Genomic DNA, 24,709 nt, shown 5'->3' on the forward strand with positions numbered 1-24,709 from the left:
TGGGAAGTTTCTGTAACGCTAGTTGAAGTTTTGGTTTCTGTCTGGGTAATTTCATGGTCTGGAAGAGTTGTATTTGTTGCATCATCAACGTTTGGAATTTCCGTGTGTGTATTCGTCACCTGCTGAGATGTTGGGACCAGTGTTTCATTGTCGTCTTCAGTTGAAATAGCATCCGTCGTTATTGGAGCAGTCGAAGGAGAATTGGTTTTTGTTCTTTCTTCTGGATAAATTGTTATACTTTTTGTGGTAATCAGAACTTCAGTAGAATTAGTTGCTCTTTTATCAGTACTATGTATTACAGTATTTGTTGTTTCAGATACTTCTGGAGTATTTGAAGTTGTGGAAGTATAAGGAGCTTCTGTGGACTGTGAAGTGTTTTCAATGCCTTTGGTTACATCAGTTTCCAAATTTGTAGATCTTGTTCCATAGTTTGTAATATTTTTTGTTTCAGAAGTGAGAGTCGTAAAATATGTCTTGGTTGTAGATGATTTTATGCCTGGAATTAAAAGTAGAGATATTAGTTTGTTGTTTCATCTAATTCCTTAAAAAGAATTTTAAATTCGATCAGCTTTGATTGTTGGCAAAACCTTCTGTCTTTCTTTAAAAACTTCCTTTTCACCCAAGTGCAAAAGTTAATATTGATGCAAAGCTATTTTGCTACATTGTATACTTTTTGAGCAAAAAATCCTTTTTTAACCCATTCGTTCAATTTTTAAATGCAAGTGAATGAATTCTGACGAAAACTTGAATATTGCATTCAAAAAAATATTCTAATTGTAATTTGGATGGAAAGATCTTTTCTTCTAATGCTACAGCATTGGATTCACACAGTAATTTTGACTACACATTTTAGGGATTTTTCCATTACAAATACCACACTTTGTTATTAAAAAAAAAAAAAAATAACCATCGTATTAAAACTTTTGATATTTTTCTTGAGCAAAGATAGCAAAGATTTACCTTTGTCCGGAAACTAATTTAAAAAAAAAAAAAAAAAAAAAAAACAGGTACTTTGAGGTGTTTTTAGCTTAGGACTCAAAGTAACACGCAGGGCCGGCTCTAGTAGATCTGCCGCCCTAGGCGATATTGACCAGTGTCGCCCCCTCCCCATTTAATAATAGTAATAATAATATAAAATAATATGTAATATATATTAATAAAATAAAAATAACAGTAAAGTGCTTTAAACTAAATTGAGTTTCTAGTTAAAGTCTAAACTGGGTTTTGTATATCCAAACACTGGTACACTTTTTAAATTTTAACATTAAAACGGGCATCTTATGACCGATCTCTAAAATTGAATAGAATTTCTTGTTAAACTCCAATCTATGTTTTGCATATTCAAGCACTGGTACACACTCTAAATTATTTTTTAGCATTGAAGCAGTTAAGCTTATGTCGCTGAAACAGATATTCATGCTTTTTTAAAAAAATTTCAGTTTCGAAATTTGCCGTTCCTAAAATCTGCCATTATAGGCGGCCGCCTAGGTCGCCTACCCCAAGAGCCGGGCCTGGAGCACGGATTCATTGTGGCTGGTTCCTCTCGAAACTCATGATTTTTTCGTTCTTGAGAGGGTCTTTTGTAACCATGCTGTTATTATTAGCAACATGCTGTTATTATTATTTTTAAATGTTTACAATTTGAGCTCTTTGTTAGTTTCCGTATTGGAACTAATTTGTTTCATGGATTTTGCTCTCAGAAAGAAAAATAAAATTTGCCTTTCATTATTTTTAGCAATCCAAAAATGACGTTTTACACTCAAAAGAAAAGAAAAACCCCTAGTAGAGTTTAGAATTTCTCCAGACCTTATTTGCAATACAATTAATTTTTGTTTTAGATGATACAATCGCCATTTTCGTTATTTGGAAGCGAGAGTTATTGCGTCAGTGCTGCTATCTAGCGTATAAAAATAGAATCAAAAGTAAATTGTTTACTGCATTTTTCTTTTCATCTTTATTTCTCAAAAATGTTTCTTTTTGACTTAAACATTTTAACTGAATTTTAAAAAAATGTGTGTATAGTAAATGGTATTAAATTGATCTAACGTGCCAAATATTTTTCACTTCTACGAATATTCAAATCCCCCCCCCCTTTATAAAGAAAAAAATAATAATTTTTTTCTTTAAGTAAAAGCAAAAGTTGTACACGTTTTGTGTTTCAATGCAAACTAGCATGAAAAACTCAATTTTCTTAAATTTCAGTTATAATTGTATTGTGCAGTTACTTCTTTAAAAACCCTGATTTTATTATTAGACAAGCTTCAAAAATTAATGTTAATCACCAATTAAACGGCACGCAAAGGCTTATACTCTACCTATATATAAAGGCTTATGCTCTACCTTCTGAGAGATTAAGGAGCTTGAATCTTTTTTTTTTCTTTTGAAATATCATGCTACTTTTTAAAAAATTCTTACTGAACACCCTTAAACATTGTCACACTTTACAACTAATCAATCCACTATGCCAAATATTAGAATCCTGTCAATAATCTTAAGTCAAGCGTTGCTCCAGTTTTCTCCCTCTGAGCTAAATTGAATTATGCAAATACTTTTTCAATAATTTATTTTTCATTGAATAATTTATTTTAACCGAGAGAATATTTGAAAAAATAAAATAAATAAATCAATTTCAACCATCAATTCTACAACTCTCAATCTCTATATTTTCTGTTTTGTGTTTATCTGCGGGGGCATGGCATTTTGTATTGTTTTGGTCTCATATTTTCGTGCTTGTGTTTTCATATCACGGCTGTGGAGTCGTGGAGTTGGCTGATTTTGGGGTAAACGCTTCGGAGTCGGCAGTCGAAGGTTTAAGATTCAAAGAGTCGGAGTCGGTCATTTTCCCTCCAAGTCTGCAACTCTTCCAGTGCTTGCTTAGTCAGAGGCAGTTTGATTTAGAAGTAATAGAGTAGGTGTCGGAGGCAAAGGCTATAAAATTCCTGGAGTCGATTATTTTCACTCCAACTCAGCAGCTCTGGTTTATATATGTATGCTTGCGATTATTCCGATAGAAAAACGCGTCTCTCAAAATATAGAAAACTTTATTTAAAAGAAAAAAAACCCGGAGGAGTAGGACATTCAGCTTATACATAACTGAAAAAAGTCTTTATAGTTAGATGAAACTATAAAACATTTGATTTTTGTATCTCGAATCATATTTTTTCGCAATGTTAAAAGTAAAATTATGCCAGTTCAGTTTAGTTAATAAAGACATATAGTTAAATTTAGCGATAATTAGATTTGAAATTACAATATATAACTGAGGCAGTGAGAAGCAAATGAACATTTTCAAGTTTTGAGTAAAACGCGTTTAAAGATAACTTCCTAGGTAGGCTTTCATTGAAACTTTTTTCTAAATCATGCTGTATATTAGCCAGGGCTACGTAGTACCATCTCTTGCCCCAAGTCAGAGGAGATTTTCACTCAAATGTGTACTGGTTTACTCCAAATTTTTAATTTTGCCACTTACATCCCTTTGCTTCTCACTGCCTCAGCTGTGCTTCCAAGTACCTTATAAGCATTGATAATGTTAGAAGACATAACAGAAAAAAAAAAAAAAAAACAAATGTGTCACTCGCAAACAATTTGATAAAAGTTTCGAGACAATGACCAAAGAAAAATACCTTCACAGTTCGTCCTACTGCAGTTTTCAGACAGGGAATCAAAATTCAATTCTTCAGGACACTGCTTCACAATTTTTGTTCCATTAAAACATTCTAAATAGTGTGTACAAGAGTGAGGATATGAGAATGTTCCTGTTGCTGACGGGCATTGAATATTCGATTCACATTCGACATTTTCTTTCAAATCGCAGGTACTGGTCATGGGATTAAAATCTAATCCTTCATCGCATGTTATTTTGCGTCCTTCATGGTTTATGCACAGTATATATGAACTGCAGTCATCAAGCACAGGTAGCTCACAACAATCACAACTACACGTTAGTGTATTGTTCGTTTCAGGCACATTAGAGGTAGTTTCTGTGGTGGTAACAATTTCAGTGGAAGAATCTAAATAAAGAACAAGAAGGCTTTAATTCTTCAATAGTTTTTGTTTAAAGTTAGCAATTAGAAAACAGAAAACAAAATTTAAGTAAAACCATCTAAGTTCAGCAATTACTATGTTGAAATTATGTAAAGCTAACTAATTTGTATTATAATAGTGGCCTGCGTGTAACAAAAATTTTGTTAATAACGCAACTGAAACAGATTTTAAGAGATATTAAACAGTTAATTAAAAGAGTTCAGATTTTGCAGAATCGGCTATTTAAGTGATAACCTTCTCGGAGGAAAATAAAATCGTACTTAGGAGTAACTATTTTTACCCAGCAATTGTACTTATTCAGAACAGCCGTTACTTTTCAACAATATTACGTACCGTAAAATGGGGTGAATCGGAAGAGGGGGATTAAACAGAAAGAAAGTTCCCTATCATGTTAAGAAATTCCCCATAAATGTTCTTTTGGGTATTTTCCTTTGCCATTTTTTCAAAAGATAGGAAATACTATGAGGAGTTTAGAAATGTTTTCTCATTCTGTAAACACAATGGGGTCGTTTCCAAACATTTTAAGTATTTTTTTCTGAAAGAGTATCTTAAAAACTTAAGATTTGACCATTTTTTAAATAATTTGTTTAAGTTTAATATTTTTAAATTTTATTATTTCATTGTTTACGCTTCTGCTGATGACATTACAAATGAGGAAATGTCATTCAGTGTTGCCATTCACAGAGCAAAATATTTAATTCGCATCTTTACTCACGTGTATTGGCAACGATATGGTTGATGGCAATTATGGTTGAGCGCAATTTTAATTTGCTTCTTGATTATCATAACTTGGAAACGCATTAGAAAGATGCACCAAAGAACATCATTTGTGACGTCATCAAGACCACGCTTTGTTTAAAAAATCGGACATTTTAAAAAATTAATTAAAAACTGTTGGGAAAATGAAAGCATTTTTTGGATCTATGTTATTTGTTTTGCTTATTCTATCAATTTTAGTGACAAAAAGTACTACTTTTGGCTGAAGGAAACAACCCCATTGGCTAATTAAAAGACTGAACGTGCAAAGCCAAATATCCTCACATTTTCATCACCTGCAAACTTTAATGTGTAAGTACATACCTTTTCATGTTCTAAACCAAAGGAAAGCATTTCTTACTTGGCACAGGACTGTATAACAGTCCACCGTATTGGAATTTACGAATTCTTCAAACTGCGTCATAAAAAGGGGAGAATTTCTTGCGGTTTCAAGGGTTTAGGGTTTTCGTGTATTGAGACACATATTTTGTTTTTTATTCCGTTTCTGTAATCAGATTACTGTTTATGGTTTACCCGACCACACTGCTTATTTTCACTTTATATATAAAAATAATATGCGTATGTATGCACTCAAAGAGGAGGATGAGGTCTAACCAAAGGTCCATAGAAGCTTTGATTTTTAATCCATATTGCCAATTCTTGTGCATTAGCTTAAATGCAAGTATGGAACTGATATACCCTATTCACTCTCACATTGACTGCACTAGTGCATGTATGAATGGAAAACCAAATTTTTGAAAGAGAAAAAAAAATAATAATATAAAATAAATAACGGAAAGGGGGGGAAAAAGAAATTATTCACTAAATCATCATTTGAAGATTTCAACTCCAGTTATTCTATTGAAGAGAATGGCAAAGTGTTGAATTTATGTATAACTTCTGAAAAAGACACTAGTTTTGAAATCCTGGAAAAGCTCCAGTTTCCAAGCACGTTTTCTCCGAAAGACTTCCTTATTAAAATCTTGGGGAAAAATTCATACCGATTCTACGAGGTTAAATGTGCCGGGAAAAATTTGCAAAAGGATGTTCAATATCCAGATATATTAAGAAACGGAGGAGGAGGCTCCGTTCCTTCCAGAAGATGTTATGAAGAAACTTCAGACAAATGAAAATATTCAAATATCTGCTAGTTCCAAGGGTATAGCAACTTTATAAATGACATTGAATTTGTATTAAATCTTTATATTTCTCAGTTCAAACACATTTTTCTTGGGATGAATTTTTATCTTGATTGATTTTTTCCGAATTTTTGACTAGTCATATATACAGTCACTTTTATGAATATAAAGATTTTGTTTGAAAGTTACATCGTGTTCCTTTTCGCACCATCCCTATCATTATTACTTGTTTTTATTTACTCTAACAAAGGCTGAATCGTAAGAAATAAAGATTTTAACATTCACCCCTTTTTACGGGGTGAGCCAGAACACCGCTAAATAATTATGTAGATAAATACAAACTGTTCGAACTATTTTGTGTCTGCTTAAACTTACAAGAACAAAACAAGACCGAAGTTTTTAGTCAAAAACTCAGCTAAAAAAATATTTAACTACTTTTTTAAAAAAATGTTTAAAGCTGAAATGTGTTCCGTTTCACTCAATTATACGGTATACTCCATCTTATTTTCTTTAGGACCACATAGACATGACAACTGTTACGCATGGACCTTAACATAAGCAATGAAAATTTAAGTGTGTTGCAGTGAGTTCGTTCCTTGAAAATGCAGTTTTAATCATCTAACAAACTATTCTTTTTAAGACTAAAACCAATATAAAACTGATTGCGAAATGGGGGAAAAGGTTTTCCAAGGACCTGAAAATTTGAGCAGGCAGCATTAATCGACCATAGAATGAATATGGCTGCATAAGAGTGTGTATCTACTTTTTTTCGGGGGGGTTGGGCGGGGTTAATAAATGTTTTAAAATTGATCATGTATTCCATTCAGTAAAAAAGAAACAATAGAAAAAATGGCCAAGCGAAAAGACTTTCAGAATTAATTATGACTAAGACGAAACTTTCACTCCAAACTTCGCTTATATTCCATAAAACAAGGGTCACGTGTTTTTTAAGGATTGATGAGAGTGATTAATTTTACGATGTTTACTTCTATGGTTCATAGTTTTTTTTCCTTCAAAACTTGCATTTGCATAATTGCCCCATGTCAACCATTTGAATCAAATTAAACGGTTTCAAATAAAACTTAATTCACCAAAATGGTAATCGGGAAAATTAAATGTCCTTTCGGCTTTTACCTTAACAAATATGATAAGTTAATTGAAGTTTGTGTCTAGTATTGCAGCTATGTATGAAAAATTAAATAATAATGAAAAATGTTTCAAAAAAAATTTATTTTTTTAAATTTTACTTAAAAAGGATTTTTTTAAAATAATTTTACTATCCTAACCTTTTATTGATATTGTGCTTGCTATTCCGTTATAACTTCGATTTAAAAAAAATAATTGAACAGTTGTTTTCAATTTATGGGAAAATAAAAATTAAATATTAAAAATATTGACCGATATAAAAAAATTACATCGGAGTTTCTTATCTTGCTAAACACCTTTCGAGTCCTGATCCATATTTTGAAACACTGATGCATTTTCAACTGCATTTTGTTTCAGCGTCGTATTGATGAATAATTTTCTAAAATAGATACCACATTGCAATTCATAAGCGCGTTCAAAGTTTTCAAGTATTTGACTGGATTGAATATAATGAGTTTCTATCATTCTTCAAAAGTGAAAAAGTCGCGAAATTTTATAGAGAAGTGTAATTGTGTGAAGTCAATTTCGCTTCTTTCATATGTTAGTTTTAAATCAACTTAGTAAAAAATGGACAAATAATTTAATGAAAACATTTTACACCATTATAGTTAGTTATTTGCTTAAGTATACCAAATATGTTTTCTTTTTTAAAATATAAATAATTAGTACACCATAAAACTTTTTCTTTTAAAATTTTTAGAGAAATAATCTAATTAAAGTACTTACCACATTCAGCTCGGTACGGCCAATCACAAACTTGCAACTCAGCGTTAAAATGAAGATTTGAAGGACAGTCTTTCTGGTAAGGTGTAAAATGAGAACAGTGAAAAAACTTTGTGCAGTTATATGGATCTGGGTAGAGTCCAAAACGTTCCGGGCAAGTGAACTCGAATCTTTCTTCGTTTTTTGTTTGTGTTGTTGAATCTACTTGTGTGACAGTTGAAATATTTACAATATTGTGTTTTGTTTTGGTAGTGCTATCATTTTCTGTCGAAGATGAAGGCAATGTTGAAGACTTGTATATTGATGGATTTTGAGAAGTGACACTTATAGGCTGTTCTGTAATTTCAGTAAGATTATCTGTGGTCAGAATCGAAGCATTTGTGCTTAAAAAGAATGTGGAAGTAGGTGACGTCGTAGTTGTTGGAATATCTGTCATTTCACTGGTTTCTGTATTTTTTTCTGAATAATTTGAAGTGGAAAATTTTGTGATTTTTGAAACTTCCGTTGTTGTAGTTTCATCTGATTGAGTAATTGTTTGATCAGTACCATAAGTTTTAAATGTTGTTGAAAGTGGAATGAATGTGCTGCTTACATTTTGTGTTACCTTGGTTGAAATCGGTTGAAGAGTTTCTGTCTCTTCTGAGATCGTAGTAGAAGTATTAGTATTATTTTCAGTTATAGTACTGTTATTAGTTGGGGAAGATGTACTTCGAGTAGTAAGAACTGAAATGCCAATTGCTGCAGTTTCCGTTTTCAAACCTGTTGTACCTTCTGAAGATTCATCACCAGAATCAGTTGTAAGTATTTGTTCTGTACTGTTTATTGAAACTGAAACTGAGGATGGTTCTGTTATATTAATCGAAGTTTCAATACGTTCCGATACAGTTGTAGTTTTATCTACATTTTCTGCTGTTGTAGTAATTGAACTGTCGGTTGTTGGAGCAACTGTTTTCAAATCAATTGTACTTTCTGAAGTATCTGTAACAGAGTAAGTTGTAGTTAATGTTGATGTTTCAGTAACGTTTATTGAAACTAAAGTTGAGGAGGATTCGGTTCCATTTTGAGCTATCGTAAATTCTTCCGATGCTGATGTAGTTTCATCTATATTTTCTGTTGTTGTTGATAAAATAGTAGTGCTGGAAGCAGGAAAATTTGTGTTGTAGTCTGTTTGCCCTGTCTCAATACTGGTAGTTTCTTTTGATGAATCAGTACTAATTTTAGTAATGTCTCTAGATTTTCTTGAAGCTGTTTCTGTCTGTTCATCAACGTTTGCTGATACAGTTGATTCAACAGTTGAAAATTCTTGAGTAATGTTTAAAGTAATGCCGTTATCAGATACTGATGTAGCAGCGCTTGTAGAAACAGGCATGCCTGAAAAGGAATGCAGATCAATAACTGCAAAATAAAAAAGCGAAACAACGCACAAAATTCAAATTTTCAAATGACCTAAACAGGACTGAAGATTTTTGTCTGTATTTTAGTTTGATTAACGATATTTTTTATATAATTTAAGTTAATTAATAAATCATCTCTATTTAAATCTTCAATTCGAGAAAGATTGTAAAACTTTTAGCCATTCAATCTTTAAACATTTTTGTTAGCATACATTTTTTTTTAATGCACACATGCAGTTTCACTCAAAAGATTGTACCGAAAATTCTGTTCGAAAAAATTCCCAAGAATATTTCTCATACATGTAAAATAAGTAAAATCAAATGTTTTTACAACATTATTCCTCATTATGTTACTTTTCTTCAACTTTGAATCGTTTGGCGAAATTAAATCTTAAATATTTAGTGACTGTGATCTAAGAATGAAAACTTGAAACGGTTACTGGCTTTCCTGTAAATATTAACCCTTGAACTTATTTTTTCTGTAAACTATACAAACCGGGGTACATATTTACCTCATGAAATTTCTTTCTCTTAAAATCGTTCTGAAAGCTATAATCTGATTCATAACAACGTGAGAAATTTTGTACTTTGCCGAAGATAATGGTGAAGAGCAAATATATTTTTCTCAAGGTTTAGTAAGTGAAAATACTATTTAAATAGCTAAAAGTGGTGAAAATCTAGTTAAAAGTACTCAAAACCCAGTTTACCCGGAATAGTTATTACTACTACCACGGTTTGTAGTTCTAGGGTTAAGGATATATAATTTAAAAAATTATTGCGCTGCTGCTGCTAATAATAATAATAAAGATAAAATAATGAAAGTAATCTTACTGCAATTCACATTACTGCTGTAATCACAAGAAAGTTTCTCTGTGTTGAATAAAAGTCCATCCGAACACTTGTGTCGAAGAGGCTCGCCATTAACACACTGGTAATACACAGAACAGTCCACATTACTTGGAAAAATGCATCGACAAGTTGATTCCGGGCATTCTGGCCTGTCGTCACAGATTCCCGCTTGACAATTAGATCGCAAGACTTCGTTTGTAGAAACTGAATAAAGTTGGAAGAAAATTCTAACTGAAGAAAACCTTACTCATTCGGTTAATTCCATAGCATTCAATCTTACGTACGGGACATGTCACAGCGAAATTTTGAAATATCTTTAATTGTTTCATTGTGAAAATACAATAAGTGAAAACTTTGTTACTTGTATTTTTATCAACGGAAAAAAAAGCAAAAAAAAAAAAAAAAAAAAGCTCAAATTTTTCGAAATTTGGTAGTGACATGCCTCGTACGTTGTACTGTATACTATGGAGTATTTTCATCAATGAAAAAAAAGTTTAAAAAAAAAAGCTAAAATATTTCGAAATTTGGAAGTGGCATGTTTCGTACGTAGTACTGTATACTGTGGAATAGCGCTTATTAACTTATACGTGGATATTTTTACTCCACGGATATAGTTATGAATTACGTACTTAGTTAGGGAGTTAAAGGATTATTTGTGTACTTAATAACAATAGTGCAGTTATCACTGAGAGCGTGCATGATAGAACAGGTTTTCTCAACCTTTCAGGTTCTGTGCTTCCCTTTGAATAAGGATATGAGATCACTCCCCCCTCCTCACCCCTCTCACCCCGTTCGGTGTTAATACAAACCGTAAAATAGGAAACTGGAGCTGATTATGATAGCTAAAACTAGTTAATAAGTGAAAATTCAGATATTTTCGCAAATAAAATTCAGCGGCTACTTGACAAAACTTTACTTTGGACATAACTATTATTACTAGAACATATGAAATACAAGAAACAAAGAAAAAATACGATTTTTTTTTTGAGGTAGTTTAGGATCTACGTGAGGTTGGCGTGCTCATTAGTCCCTTTCACAACATTAATAAGAGGGCTACCGTTGTTTAATTGCATGTAATTACAAAATTGTTTGCTTTTTTGTATCTTATCTGATATACACTCATGCCCCCTTAAAATTCTTCTATGTCCCGTAGGGGTGTGCCCCCCCCCCTCACCGTCCTCCAGGTTGAGAAACAATGTGATAAAAGGTTTTTATTACCGTAAAATGGTTCATCTATGGGCCACTTTTCAATATTTTCAATGAAAATTCCGTGTATGTCTTTGATTTAGAAAATTGAAGACTTTAGCAATGGTAGCTATACATCTCATCTTCTGAATGAAATATTTAAAAAAAAATCTAAGTTGGAAAGAAGAGGAAGGGGAGTTTTTTTTTTCTTTGTGGCCCATAACTATGAGCCACCTCATTTGTACCTAGAAAACTTGATCTGGCCTATTGTTGTCTGATGCTACATGTTGTCCTCTGCTTGAAACTGTATAAAGAATTTTTTTGTTCCATCATTTAACTTTTTTTTTTTCAATTTTTTAAGACTTAATCATCACTTCTCATTTTGAGTGATTAATAAAGTTCAACATGGTAAACTTAGGTAACGTTCTTTATTATCTGTCTAGGTTTTGACATAGAAACATTTGAAAACTAGAAAAATCTCACCAACTATAGGCTAGGTACCTATACATAGGTCTCAGAAAATGTGTAGGTCTAAAAAATTTTAAACGAGATCAAAAAAAAAAAAAAAAAAATTTGAAAATAAAATGCGAAATCACATTTCTTATTCCAAATCTCATCAAAATAAATGATTTTTAAAAATTATCTCAGTTTGTATTTGATCCGGCTTTTAGTCAACACCTTCTTCAAAAACTCCTAGTACGGTCTCCTGAGTACGGGCAGTAGGGCGACCCCAAGCATTCTTTCTTTTCTTGCCATTATTTACAATAAATAACACAAAATTATGACGAACGCATCCCTACAAAGACTAAAATGAAGCCCCAAGCCACTAAAAACCGTGAAAAATAGGTGGCCCATTGTTGTACCCCAACACTCCCATTTTCGATAAAGGTTGAGTGCTTGTGAAAACTACGCAACATTTTAAGTCAACAAGCGGCTTAATTCATAACCGACAAATTAGTAAAGCAAATCTGAACTTACCAGATCTTGGAAAAAAGTTTTAGTGGTCTGCCCAAAGCAGACTTTTGGCTCTTCCACGAGTGAGTCGAATCACGCACTAAGAACGGCTAAATTATCTGAGGCATACAAAAACAATGGCAATCTCTGATGAAGCGTCTTTAACTACCTAAATGGTTACACTACCTGGTGATTTTTTTTTTGGAGCTCGTAAGTTCGAAAAATAGACCACTAGAGAGCAAAATCATCGCCATGGCAACAGTGGCTCATTGTTGCCCCCTTGGCACAAAATTGTACCGTTAACGGTATCTACTCACTTCATAATAAAATGTATTTTTTCATAGGTATTTTAAAGCTTCAAGTTTCAGAAATGTATGCATTTTTATCGCCGATGTGATAAGAACACTAGTTTTACGATGGATTTCGCAGTTTATCATTTCGTGGGGGAAAAAAAGCAATATTAAGAGCGATATGAAAAACAAAAGTTTTATTAGTTGTTTTTGTCAATCGTTCTTAAATATCTATTACTCTGAAATCTTATTATTGACCTACGATCTAACTGGGTAGTATATATAAATGCAAACGACGCATATCTTTAGACTTTAAATATTTATCATTAGAAAGTAATAACTACATTTGCATGCTAAAAACATTAAATATATTTGAAACTAAAAGGTTTTCAGAATGAAGGAAATTCGACTACGAACATGATTTGAGAAATCAGAAATGTCTTTCTATAATTAACAGTTAGTTTTCTGCTTACAACGCACTTGTAAAATGAAGATTGTTTTTGTGTAAGGAAATATTTCTCCATTTTTGAGCTTCTGAAATCTGACTTGAATTAATGATTTCTTATTTGTACTAATGTGCGTTTATCACGATTTTTCAAAGTAAATGTCTAAAACATAAAAGTACATGAAATTCTTTTCAGACATGAGGGGAGTAAGTCCAATGCGCTGGTTTTGCGTTGAGAAACAATTGAACAAAAACATGGAAAACAATCCTCTTAAAAGAAAATATCATTTTTTTAATTATGATGCTCTTAAATATTTTACGAAGGAATACGCTCATTAGTTTCCTAACTTGCTACAAGTGTACGTTCTTTTAAACTTGTGACCCCTCTAGTTTAAAAGAAATTATAAATAAACATTCAATGATTAATTTATATTAATCATTTTTTATGATTTAAATATTTTAGGGAGGAATACGTCCATAAGTCTCCCAACTTGCTACAAATGTTCATTCTGTTAAACTTGTGACCTCTCTTGCCCATCAGAAGAATGTTAATGGCTAATATAATGGTCACTTTTCCTGCAAATAAAAATAACGACTATGAAACTATCGCAAAACGAAAAAAAGGAGGAAAAACAGCGACGGATATTTCCAATAAGTGGGGAGTGATAGGAGAAAAGGGTGATCAGATTTGAACTCATTTTACATAAGAATCTACAGAAACGGTGCCACAAGCATTTTAAGCTTTTTTTTTTAAATCCGTGCAGTGTTGTTAAGAAACATGGGACCTGATTAATCTACAGTGGGGCCAAGGATCTAGAATTAACTCTAGGTCGTTACCAGCAACTGCGATACTTGAAAGTAGGTGAGACAAAGTTAGCCATAAAGTAAGAAAAAACAACGTTAGAAGAAGCACCTATTTGCAAATTACAGCAGACACGTGTTTCGGCGTTACAGGGAACGCCTTTTTCAATGCAAAAAATAATGAGCTTATGGATGAAAAGACATCCGACAAAAGTTTTGTCTTACTTTACTGTTCAGCACAAAGGTATTTATTTTCTTAAAGTTAGCCATAGTTTAGCTTTGAGAATTTTACTCAATCTTCTGGTAAGGTGTAATGTATATCTTTATCTTTATTTATTTATTGCAAAGTTGTTGAGTTATCTCTAACCCATATCAAGTTTTTTTTTTCTTTGGGAAGTAAAGTTTAACTATTTTTTGTTAAGTTTGGCATTTATTAGTTAATAATTGCAATTGCATTTCAGTTTCGTATCTTTTCCTCACAGGCATATGAGGTGCGCGAAATTACCCGACTGGGTAGAGTAATTCTACAACCAGCAAACTCTCACACGCAATTTTTATTTTCTAAATTTATTTCAAAGAACGAGATGCTTTGAGTCGCAAATTTCGGATGCCTAATATTTCACATTTTTGAAAAATCAGATAGGTAGTGGTCATATTTAAAATATTATAACGTTGTGAAGTTGAATTTCGCAAAATTGGACCATCTTCCCACATTGCATCGCAGATTAAATCACTCGCATTGCTGTAGTATCACATTTTGTCAAAAAATATTATCTCTACTTTTATAAGGGTTGATAACCTTAGGAATACTAGCTACCATTGGTTCACGTATATAGTTTCCATGTAAGTAATACTATTTAAAAGTTAATAATAATTAAAGTATAAATCAGTAGAGATAATGAAAAGTATATAACATTTTTGTTAACATCATTGGTAAATGCATTCGTTCTCTTTATAACAGCTCAATAGCTTTGGTTTGTGTTTGAAGGAAGCAGGTTCTGTGCTTTACGCTGGCACTTAAGCTTGTGAGTCCCGTATATGACACAGAAAACATTTACGATAACCAAGTCAATGCGCAAGCATATTAGATTTACACTATTTCAGTTTTTTTTTGTTTCCAAAATTGTCCAATACATTTTTTTTTAAATCTTGTTTTGTTTATTTATTTATTTGTACTTTTATTTTTATTCATTTATTTATTTATTTGCACAAATTTCACGCATTATTTTACATATTGTTTTTTGGAATTTAAAGTACGGAACGAAAAGTGGAAAACAGTTAAATTCTTTCTTGAAACATCGTTTCTAACAAAGAAAATTTTGTTTCTTGGCATTATTAGAAATATCTACTTTCTGCTACAAATATATCTAAGAATGACATTTGTTATTTTGCTACCATATTCTGCTGTACCACATTAGACTCATGGCTTTAGAGAAATCGAATTGCTACTTCGACAAGTATAACCATTCAAAGCAGTAATTAAAAGAATTTGTTAAACTAGATTACAAAATTTCGTTTGAATGATTAAAGCATACGTAAATAAGTCTCTTGACAAATAAATTATAAAAGACGAGGGAGGCTTGTTTACATTACACGCAATAGATATTTTAACTTTAAATGAAGAAAGAATGCAATGGGGTACATTATTTTTAAAAAATCTTACTTAAGAAATCATATATGAAATATATTGGATTTAAGTGAGAAAAAATATTCGTTTAATTAAAACCACATTCAAGCGGAATGTTACATGGGAGAAACTTTAGATAACAAAAACTACGTTTAAAATAATTTAAATGTGAAAAAAATTGTTGTTTGTCGGTTAAAAAAATTATAAATTTCATTTTAGAACTTTTTTGATGGAGATATGTTTTTCATCTGAATACACAAGAGAAATATGTGCTACATCTAAATACATAAGATGAAAATGTTTTCCACCTAAATACGTAGGACGAAGATTGCTTAGTGATGATTTGCTTTATTATGCATTCATCTGAGAATTTGTTCTTAAATAAGCTGTTTTATGAATGTCTGTTTACATGAGAAAAATGAGTTAAGGGTAGCTTAATTCAGTTATATTGCATAAAGGATATTAAACTATTACATTTGAAACAGCGAGAAGCAAAGGGATGTCAGTTGAAAGTCAGCAAACTTAAAACTTTGGAGAAAATCACGACAAACGGTAGGTGAACTTCTCCTCTGTCTTTGGGCAAGAGATAGTACTAGTAGTCCTGGTAGGTTCTGTTATTATTGCATGATTAAGAAAAACTTTTCAACGAACATCTATCTAGGACCTTATTTTTAAACGTGTTTTACTCAAAACTTAAAAAGACCTTTTCATTCTCCCTGTCTCATTAGTACTAAACAAAAAGTCTTTCGAAACAACAATCTTTGCGAAACTGACTATAAAAGAGTTTGCTTGTTGAAGTCACAAATATTTGCAAAATATTACTTTTAAAAGTTGAATTAAAGCACGCACTCACCCTTTGGCACAGCAAATGAGATCACGCACGCTATAATAAAGATGAGCTTCATTATTATTTTAGTACGGTTGCTAAATTTTTAAGATCAAAACAATGTACCGTTCTCTCTAGCTGATTTAAATTTCAAATAACTGAAATGCATCGCTCCATCTTTTATGTATTACATAAAAATACTCTCGCTCTGTATGAAAACTCTTTTCTCGGTGTCACTTTTAATACTCGATTCCTCAGCCTATAAAATGACATCTCTCCAACGGATTCTCAGTTTTATTATTTTGAAGATGATAAAAAGAGTAAGAATGTCAACCTTATACGAAACGCTGAGTTAACGTTCCCAACTTTGAGGTATTTCTTTTCGGAGATAGTCATAAATTGATAGGGATCTTGCTGTTGTCATTTTAGCTTCAAATTGGATTATAGATATTATGTTTAAGGATGTCTTTCATGTGCTATCTCGGTTTCTTTGGTTTTAGAATATCAAAATCATAAAAAAACCTTAAAAATATTCAGCAACATAGCTATTTATGGAGCCACATTTTTGATATCTGGAAAATATTTCAGCTATGTTTTTCCGTTTAGTATTTAGTTTCGTATGAAATTGCTTAGTGACATTTTTCAAGGTGCTGATATTGAGTTATTGGAAGGACAGATAAGATACATTGAATGCTAAAAATAATTTTATTCAGGACTATTGTCAGAAACTTCATTTTGCATTCATTATGTAAGATATACTTGGAAATATGCAAATGTCAATTTGTTAATGAAACCCTAGTTGATGCTCATGTCTGTCTATCTGTCCATCTATCTTATTAATATACCCAAGAGTAGTATCAACTCGTTAATCGAAGCAAATTAGTGGTTTGGGGGGGGGAGTTTTACGCCCAAAATAGTTTTAATTCTTATTTGTATTAAAATTAAATAGCAATCAAAGAAATGATTTTTGGAATGCAATGTGGGTTTGTATGATCGATAAGTGTACCGTAAAAAATTTTCCCTTAAAACTGCAATCTTTAAAGTATCATTTGAGTTGGTTGTGCAAAATCACAGAATATTAAAGTTCTTAAAACCTCGTAGAAAATGATTTATACGTTTCATAGAGTTAAAAATGTATTGCATACCATTTTGGTTTCTGCGAGATGTAAAAGACGTTTCAAATCGGCAATTTTAAAGACCGGTAATTATACGGGAACTTAATTTTTTTGTTTGCTTACGACACATATATTTTAGGATGTTGAATGATTGCATGTACCTCAAGGATAGAAAATACCTTTTACTAAAGTAGCAATCCTAGGTCGAATAATGTTGTTGAATTTAGAAATCCAGATTGAGTTATTTATTCGCTTTTTTTTTCTTAAACAGAAAACTTCGAAATTCCCAACTTTTATCTGAATGGTAGCATTTTTTTTTCTTAAACAGAAAACTTCGAAAGTCCCAACTTCTATCTGAATGGTAGCATTTTTTTTTTTTTTTTTTGAACTCAAAAATATTAAACAAATGAGAGAAGGAGTTGCATATTACTCAGGAACAAGGTAATTGCGATGATGTGCTTTCTTTGTAAAACTAAGTGTAAAAAATTTAATTAAATTTAAATTTATATACCAAAGTACATGACATAAACACACGAATTAAAGTGTAAAAGAAATTGGAATGAAGGAATACAAAATAATACATGAAATACACCGCCAGCTCAATCATTTCCAGCCGAGGACTGCAGTTTCGTGCTTATTAGCACTCATCAGCCCGGCATAGGAAAGTGACTGAGCTGGAGATGGGAAATCTCTTAAGGAAGCCAAGAGTGCCGAACAAACTGGTAGCTAATATAGAATTAGCGCAGACCAGACGAGTGACCGAAGCAATGGTTCGGTTAAACTCGAGGAATGAAGGCGAGGCATGGTATATTCAGTAAATTACCACCCAATAGCCAGGGCTAAAGCAGAAATACATGAAATACACCTTCAGCTCAGTCATTTCCAGCCGAGGACTGCAGTTTCGTGCTTATTAGCACTCATCAGTCCGGCATAGGAAAGTGACTGAGTTGGAGATAGGTAACCTCTTAAGGAAGCCAAGAGTGCCAAACAAACTGGTAGCTAATATAGCTACCAGTTTGTTTGGCTTCCTTAAGAGGTTTCCCATTTCCAGCTCAGTCACTTTCCTATGCCGGGCCGATGAGTGGGTAATAAGCACGAAACTGCAGTCCTCAGCTGGAAATGACTGAGCTGGCGGTGTATTTCATGTATTTCTGCTTTAGCCCTGGCTATTGGGCGGTAATTTACTGAAAATACAAGATAATGTTCATGACCTCTGCTCAGTCTCAGATTTTAAATTAGTAATTGCAATGCACTGTCTACGAAGATTTCTACTCTATTCATAATAGCATTGTTACAACGATGGCAAGATGGTCTTGGCAGAAGATCAATTTTGCTTGAAATACAAGAGTTTTACTAGCGAGATGATTTAGTTTAGAACTCTATCTTATAATAGACATGCTAAGCTGCTTTTCTTTTCATTAGGTAAGCGTTGCAGTAATTATTATCTTAAAGGATTAGTTTATGGGAAAGTGAAAGTTTAACGTTTACCCAGCCGTTCTGTCGTTATTCGTGGAGACTAGCAGGTTTTCTGCTGGTGGTTAGATTACATAGTGTTTTATCGAAACAAGAAATATATTGCTATATCTTCTTATTTTTTTTAACTTCCTTTTACAAAAAAGGAAGTATTGTATTCGCGAAAAAAATTTCACTCAAAAATCGGCCTTAATTTCCATTTTGTTCACCCCCGAATGAATGTTGAGTTTTTTTTCGACCCGACCACAGGTGGATATATGCCTAGGAACGTACAAACACCCGAAATATCCATTTTGACGATCCCCGAAATAATTACAACGTGTTTTCTCGTGACGTCCGTATGTACGTATGTATGTGTGTATATACGTATGTATCTCGCATAACTTAAAAACGGTATGTCCTAGAAAAGTGAAATTTGGTACGCAGACTCCTAGTGGGGTCTAGTTGTGCACCTTCCCTTTTGGTTGCATTCGGATGTTCCTAAGGGGGTCTTTTACACATTTTTTGGGGGTTAATCATTGTTAAGTTCAATGCTATCTCAAGTGGTGCTATAATTTATCAAAAACCTTTCGGACGCCAAGTTTTGTTGCCAATTTGGCGAAAAATTTGGCAAATTTTTTTTTTAATGTTAAAGTCTGGTTTTAATTTGGCCAATGTTGGTGATATTTAAAGAATTAACCACTGTGAATCACATTAAAATTGCCAATAATGGCGAAAAAAATCTGTGTAAAAAGTTTTTTTGCTTCGGTTCGTAAGAAACTAGGGGTGAAATTATTTAGTGTTTCCTTGCTTACTCTAAGGCGCTATTATCATTAAATTGGCGTAAAAGGAAGTCATATGATACACACATCAGCTCGTTTTTTCTGGCAGTGAATAACTTCTGTTAGTGTTATTTCGACACAATACGTGAATACTAGGCTGTTTTGTGTGTGTGTGTAGGGGGGGGGGAGGAGTGACTGCTTTTTTTTCTATAACCGTCTTATAAGGTCAAACATTCTTTCCTTAAAGATTTGTCCAGGTAATTTTCCCAAACAGCTGGACCCAGGTAAGCAGCCTCCTACTTAAGACATCAAATTATTTCTAACGCCTCACAACTAGATAACAGTTGGGAATACCACTCAAGATTTGGGTTGTATCCCTAATGGAGATAACACCCGGGAGATACAACCCACGACTTGTATCTCCCGGGAGGGTAAAGACCGTGACATAAGGAATACAGCCATGCAGGACCTCCAGCGGGGAACAGCTCTGGGGAAATTAAAAGAAAAACCCTCAAATGAACAAAAGAATAGAAAAAAGAATAATAATTTAAAAAAAGAAAAACAATAATAAACATAACCAAAAATTTAGATGTTTTGCCGTCTTGTCTAGTACAAATGTAAAAACAGAAAAGAGAAAGCAAGAAGCGTGGAGGTTAAGAGGTTAGCACTAGACTGATAAATTCCACCTCTGCAACACGCCTTCAAAAAAAAAAAAAAACCCTTGCGTGTCAAGCCTCGCGCAAGGGGGACCTGCCGCGTCAGCCTCAGATTTTTTTTTCCACAAAACATTAATTGTGACCTATCAATTCATTCAGCATACGTTCTAATTTATAAATCCAGTAACAGTTTTCAAAAATTCTACTCGGTGTTCTTCTTCTGGATGTAAGCGTGGAAAGTTGTAGAAAATGCTTAGCAAGCGCAAAAAACATAAGTTTTCTTACGTATTGCAAAAATATTTGCAAATTTTTAAAAGTTTTATAACCAAAAAGTTTTATAAACTATATTTATTGCAAAAGATTAAATGTTGGCCCCAAACAATTGACTGTTCTTTTTACACACATTATAAGATAAGTGTTTTCATTGGTTTGGTTACTTCACTGAAAATATTTGCGTTACGTTAGTCACGAAAATGTTCTATTTTCCGTTTAAAAACTAAACCAGATAATTGTACCAGTCAAAACTCTTTATTTTCTTACATTTGTATCATATCTTCTTAAAATGTGCAAAATACTTTTTTTTTTAGGTACAGTAGATATAAAATAAAATTAGTGTGACTGACGTAACAGTTAAATGTGACTACCTTATTATTTTAAAAATGACTTGTTATTTAAAGCTTATTTAATTTAATTTACATTTTCGTCAACAATTTTGAATAAGTAGGTATTGTACATTGATTAAAAATATTTTGAGTGAAAAATGCCTCTAGTATTGTTACAGTGTAGACCTTCTGTCTACTTAAAAAGGCTTTTTTAAGGTCTTCTTTAAAAAGAAATACTTTCAATTTAAAAAAGAATTATATTTTTTAAAAAAGAAGGGTGGGTAAAGCAAAATGAGTACTCTGCTGAATATGCATTCAAGACAAGAATCCAAGCTAAAGAATTAAGAAAACGGAAAGCAAATCTTAACAAAGGAGAACGTTTGAATTTTTTTAGAAAATATCCTCATTAATTATTAAAATGAAGTAATGGCGGCTCGTTGGAAAACATTTGAAGATGTTATTATGATGCACTGATAATAAACGGTGCTGTAGCATATTACAGAAAATGCATAAGTGATGATTTAGAAATTTAAACATTTGCGGTGATACCTCGAATTAAAATGCACTCTGCAAAAATGTTTGAACATTTTTTAAAAATATTTTATTTTAATTCATGATGTACAACACTATTCGTTCGATGAATCAGTAAACCTTGAAGAATAATTTTTTGTTAAAAAATACTACGGAGTTTCATGACGATAACTAGTACATTGACAGAATACTACAACTTGTTGAAACTATCGACTTGTATAAAGTTAACCTTTTAAAAGAGATACATTTAGGATTTAATTATCCCAAAAGTAAAGCTATTCAGTTAGTAAAAGCAATTTTTTTTAAAACTTTGGGACATTCAAATTGAGTAAATTGAAATGAATCCTACCATTCAATTTCTAATCCTAATGTAGAAAAAAAGATAAAGAAAGCATAATGCAACGAAAAAAAGTTCCTTAAAAGTGTAAAAGTAATGTAAGTGCAAGATATTAAGTACAAAAAGTTTCTTTATATGTTTGCATTGCTTGTTATTCGATGATTACGATAGTCACGCACCTTCATTCGTAAAAGTACCACTAAGAACCAAAAAAAAAAAGTCATCTGTAATAAATATCTAGTATATTTTTTAAAATAGACTCTTTACCTTTTACAAATATATCAGTCAATTTTAATATCTGCGTAACTTTCAGAAACATTTGCCTCGTAACATAAGCATTGTTTCTCAGGGTCAATAAAAAGCATCAAATATACCAAGAATAATGCACATAATCGGGCATTAACATTACAAATCGATTTCATAAGCAACGAAAAGAAGTAGTACTTTTGAAAATATTTAATGAATTTAAAATATTATGGGTATCTTTTACATTTTATTCATTTATCATTGTTTGGGCCCCCATGATCCTCCCCATGTATTCGTCACTGCCAACGTCCTAAGATTTTCCTGAAATTTGGTTTAAGGACTTAAGGACCATCTCTATACATCTCCGCAAGAATCTCGAGTTCATTCCCTCTAACATCATCCAAACTCTTTTAAAATTTCGTTTTCGGAACTTTAATTTCGAAAGAAATTCCAGGGGAGTGCCTGCTGTACCCCTTTTCACATAATTAAAGATCGTGTTAAATTCCTTTTTAGGACTTAAATCTCAAAAAAAAAAAAAAAAAAAAAAATAATAATAATAATAATAATCGGTGAAGTTCTTTGAACATTTCCCCTTGTCATGAAAGATAACGTAGTATTCTATTTTTTGGACTTTTGGTTCCGAAAAATTTCCTTAGGTTTGAAAAATCCCCCCTCCCTCTTCTCCCATCATTAAAACTCGTCTAAAATTTCATTTTTGGAACTTCAATTCCGAAAAAATCTAAGGGAGAGGCTCTGAATCCAAACCGTTCCTAACGTTTACAAAGATGGCCTATAATTGCGATTTTAGGACCTCAAATTGAAATATTTTCCGAAGAAAGGTCGCCCCAACCCATTCTTTTCCCTAAACTTCAACAAAGATGGTCGACAACGGAGCTTGTTTAAGAATATTAATTGCATTTTTGAAAAATCAGAGAGTATCCTCGTTCCTCCTCATCCCTCCCCTGTCGCTAAAATCGTTAAAAACTTCTTTTTTAAGACTTCAATTTGAAGTAATTTCAAAAGCAGTCTCCAAGCTTCAACCGTTCATAAAAGTCCCTGAACCTCTCCTCCTCTGAACATCACCAGAGATCGTGTAAAATGCAAGTTTGGAACTACAATTTCGAACATTTTCCGAGGGAGGACCATCGCAAATGTTTCACTTACGATTGTAGATTCATAATGTATTGTTCAAAAAATACAAAATTTTAACTTTTTGTACGGGCTCTAGGTCTTGTAACTTATATTTAGAGAAATAATCTCCATTGAAAACTATTACTGACACAAAAAAACTTGAAATTCGTGCGACCAAAACTCAAGGAGGTATTCCAGTTCAAAGATTTAAGGGACCATACAGAAGATGAGATTGGAACTTATCTCCCTTTCAGAGGAATCACAAGTTGTCGAAGTAAAAAAACAATATTTTTCATTGCTATTCAAAAATAAACTCAAATATTATGCCATGATTCACAAACACACACTACAAAACCTCCAACAATTTTGAAAACCATTACTCTATGCACACATATAATTTTAAACACTTGTTAAATGTTATATTTTACCCCAAAAGGTGTTATTAACGACAACTGAGAAGTGGTGTAAGTCACAAAACGCTGCGTTTCATATCTCGGTGAATATTGGTTATATAGTTTCAAATTTTTTGAGTTGGAATTATTTTTCAATGGAGATTATTTCCCTAAATATAATTTAAGGGACATGGGGCCCGTACAAAAAGTTAAATTTTGTATTTTTCGATTTATTTTTATTTTCACTTTCAATACCTTAACTCTGCATCTGATTTTGAACATTTCTTCAATTGGAAGTATACATCTAGAACTAACGGTTACGAAAATAAAGATCTTGCAGGTTAAAACGGAACACCCTGTATATAAGAAACAATTTCAATAATTAGTCTTAAATGTTGTTAGTTTACGTTAATTACGAAATTATTCTGAGTTAATGTACTGCATTCATTATTTTATATGCCTCCGAACAAGGGACACCTCTATTTAAGTGACAAATTGTCCGTTCCCCTTAGCGTCCCTTATTGAGAGGTTCTACTGGATTTACTTCTATACTTTCGAATTGCCAAACTATAATAACTAAACTTACTTTTTTCTTTAAAAAAAAAATACGTTGCGAATGCGAGAGAGAAAAAATTCTGAGTCGGGAAGTTTAATTGCTACGTAAAAAACCCGGATAATAACTAAGAAAAATAGCTGACTTTACACAGATAAATATTGTGAATTTCGAATATAATTTTTTTTTAAAATCACTTTTAGCTTCGGAAGAAAATTCCATTTGATCTAGGTGCAACACATATGTGGGTCTAGAAATATTTATTTTATCATTACATACGTACATTCTTTCAATTTTAGTTAGCATTTAGTTTTTTCGCTATTTTTTTTTTTTAATTTATTTATTGTTCAGGGGTTTGTAATACACATTTAATGACTTCAATGAAATTCAGAATTAATCTATTCTTCAATGTTTTCTTTTTTTTTTTTTTGCTATTGTTGTTTATATTTTACTTTTGAGATAGGATTACATTCGTCGACTTTTTAAGCTTTGTGTTGAACTTAAAGCATTTTCTTTTTTGTACAAATTAACTTTAAAAAAGATACGAAACCCTCTAGGATTCCCATTTTTTAAATGAGAAAAGGGTATTAATTTTAATTTAGAAACTAGCTAAAATGATTTAATAAAAAATATAAATGAATAAAGCAAATCAAAATGTAGAAATAAAAGGAAAATATGGCTAATTTGCAAAAAGTATTTACCTTAAATTTAAAAACAATTTTAGCAATAAAAT

General features: G+C 32.1%; 1 protein-coding gene across 1 annotated transcript in view; it reads right to left on the minus strand.

Annotated features, from left to right (window-relative positions):
• Positions 1-27: 27 nt before the first annotated feature.
• LOC129223204 (mucin-2-like) overlaps positions 28-24,709 on the minus strand; it is a gene marked incomplete at its 3' end in the record, with an annotated part of 69,366 nt that continues 44,684 nt past the window's right edge. Inside the window, 4 exon segments of the mRNA XM_054857771.1 lie at positions 28-496; positions 3,624-4,010; positions 7,812-9,179; positions 10,034-10,255. Coding sequence (XP_054713746.1) covers positions 28-496; positions 3,624-4,010; positions 7,812-9,179; positions 10,034-10,255 — 2,446 coding nt within the window.

This window comes from Uloborus diversus, chromosome 5 (assembly GCF_026930045.1).
Source record: "Uloborus diversus isolate 005 chromosome 5, Udiv.v.3.1, whole genome shotgun sequence".
In the NCBI taxonomy this organism is placed as follows: Eukaryota; Metazoa; Arthropoda; class Arachnida; order Araneae; family Uloboridae; genus Uloborus; species Uloborus diversus.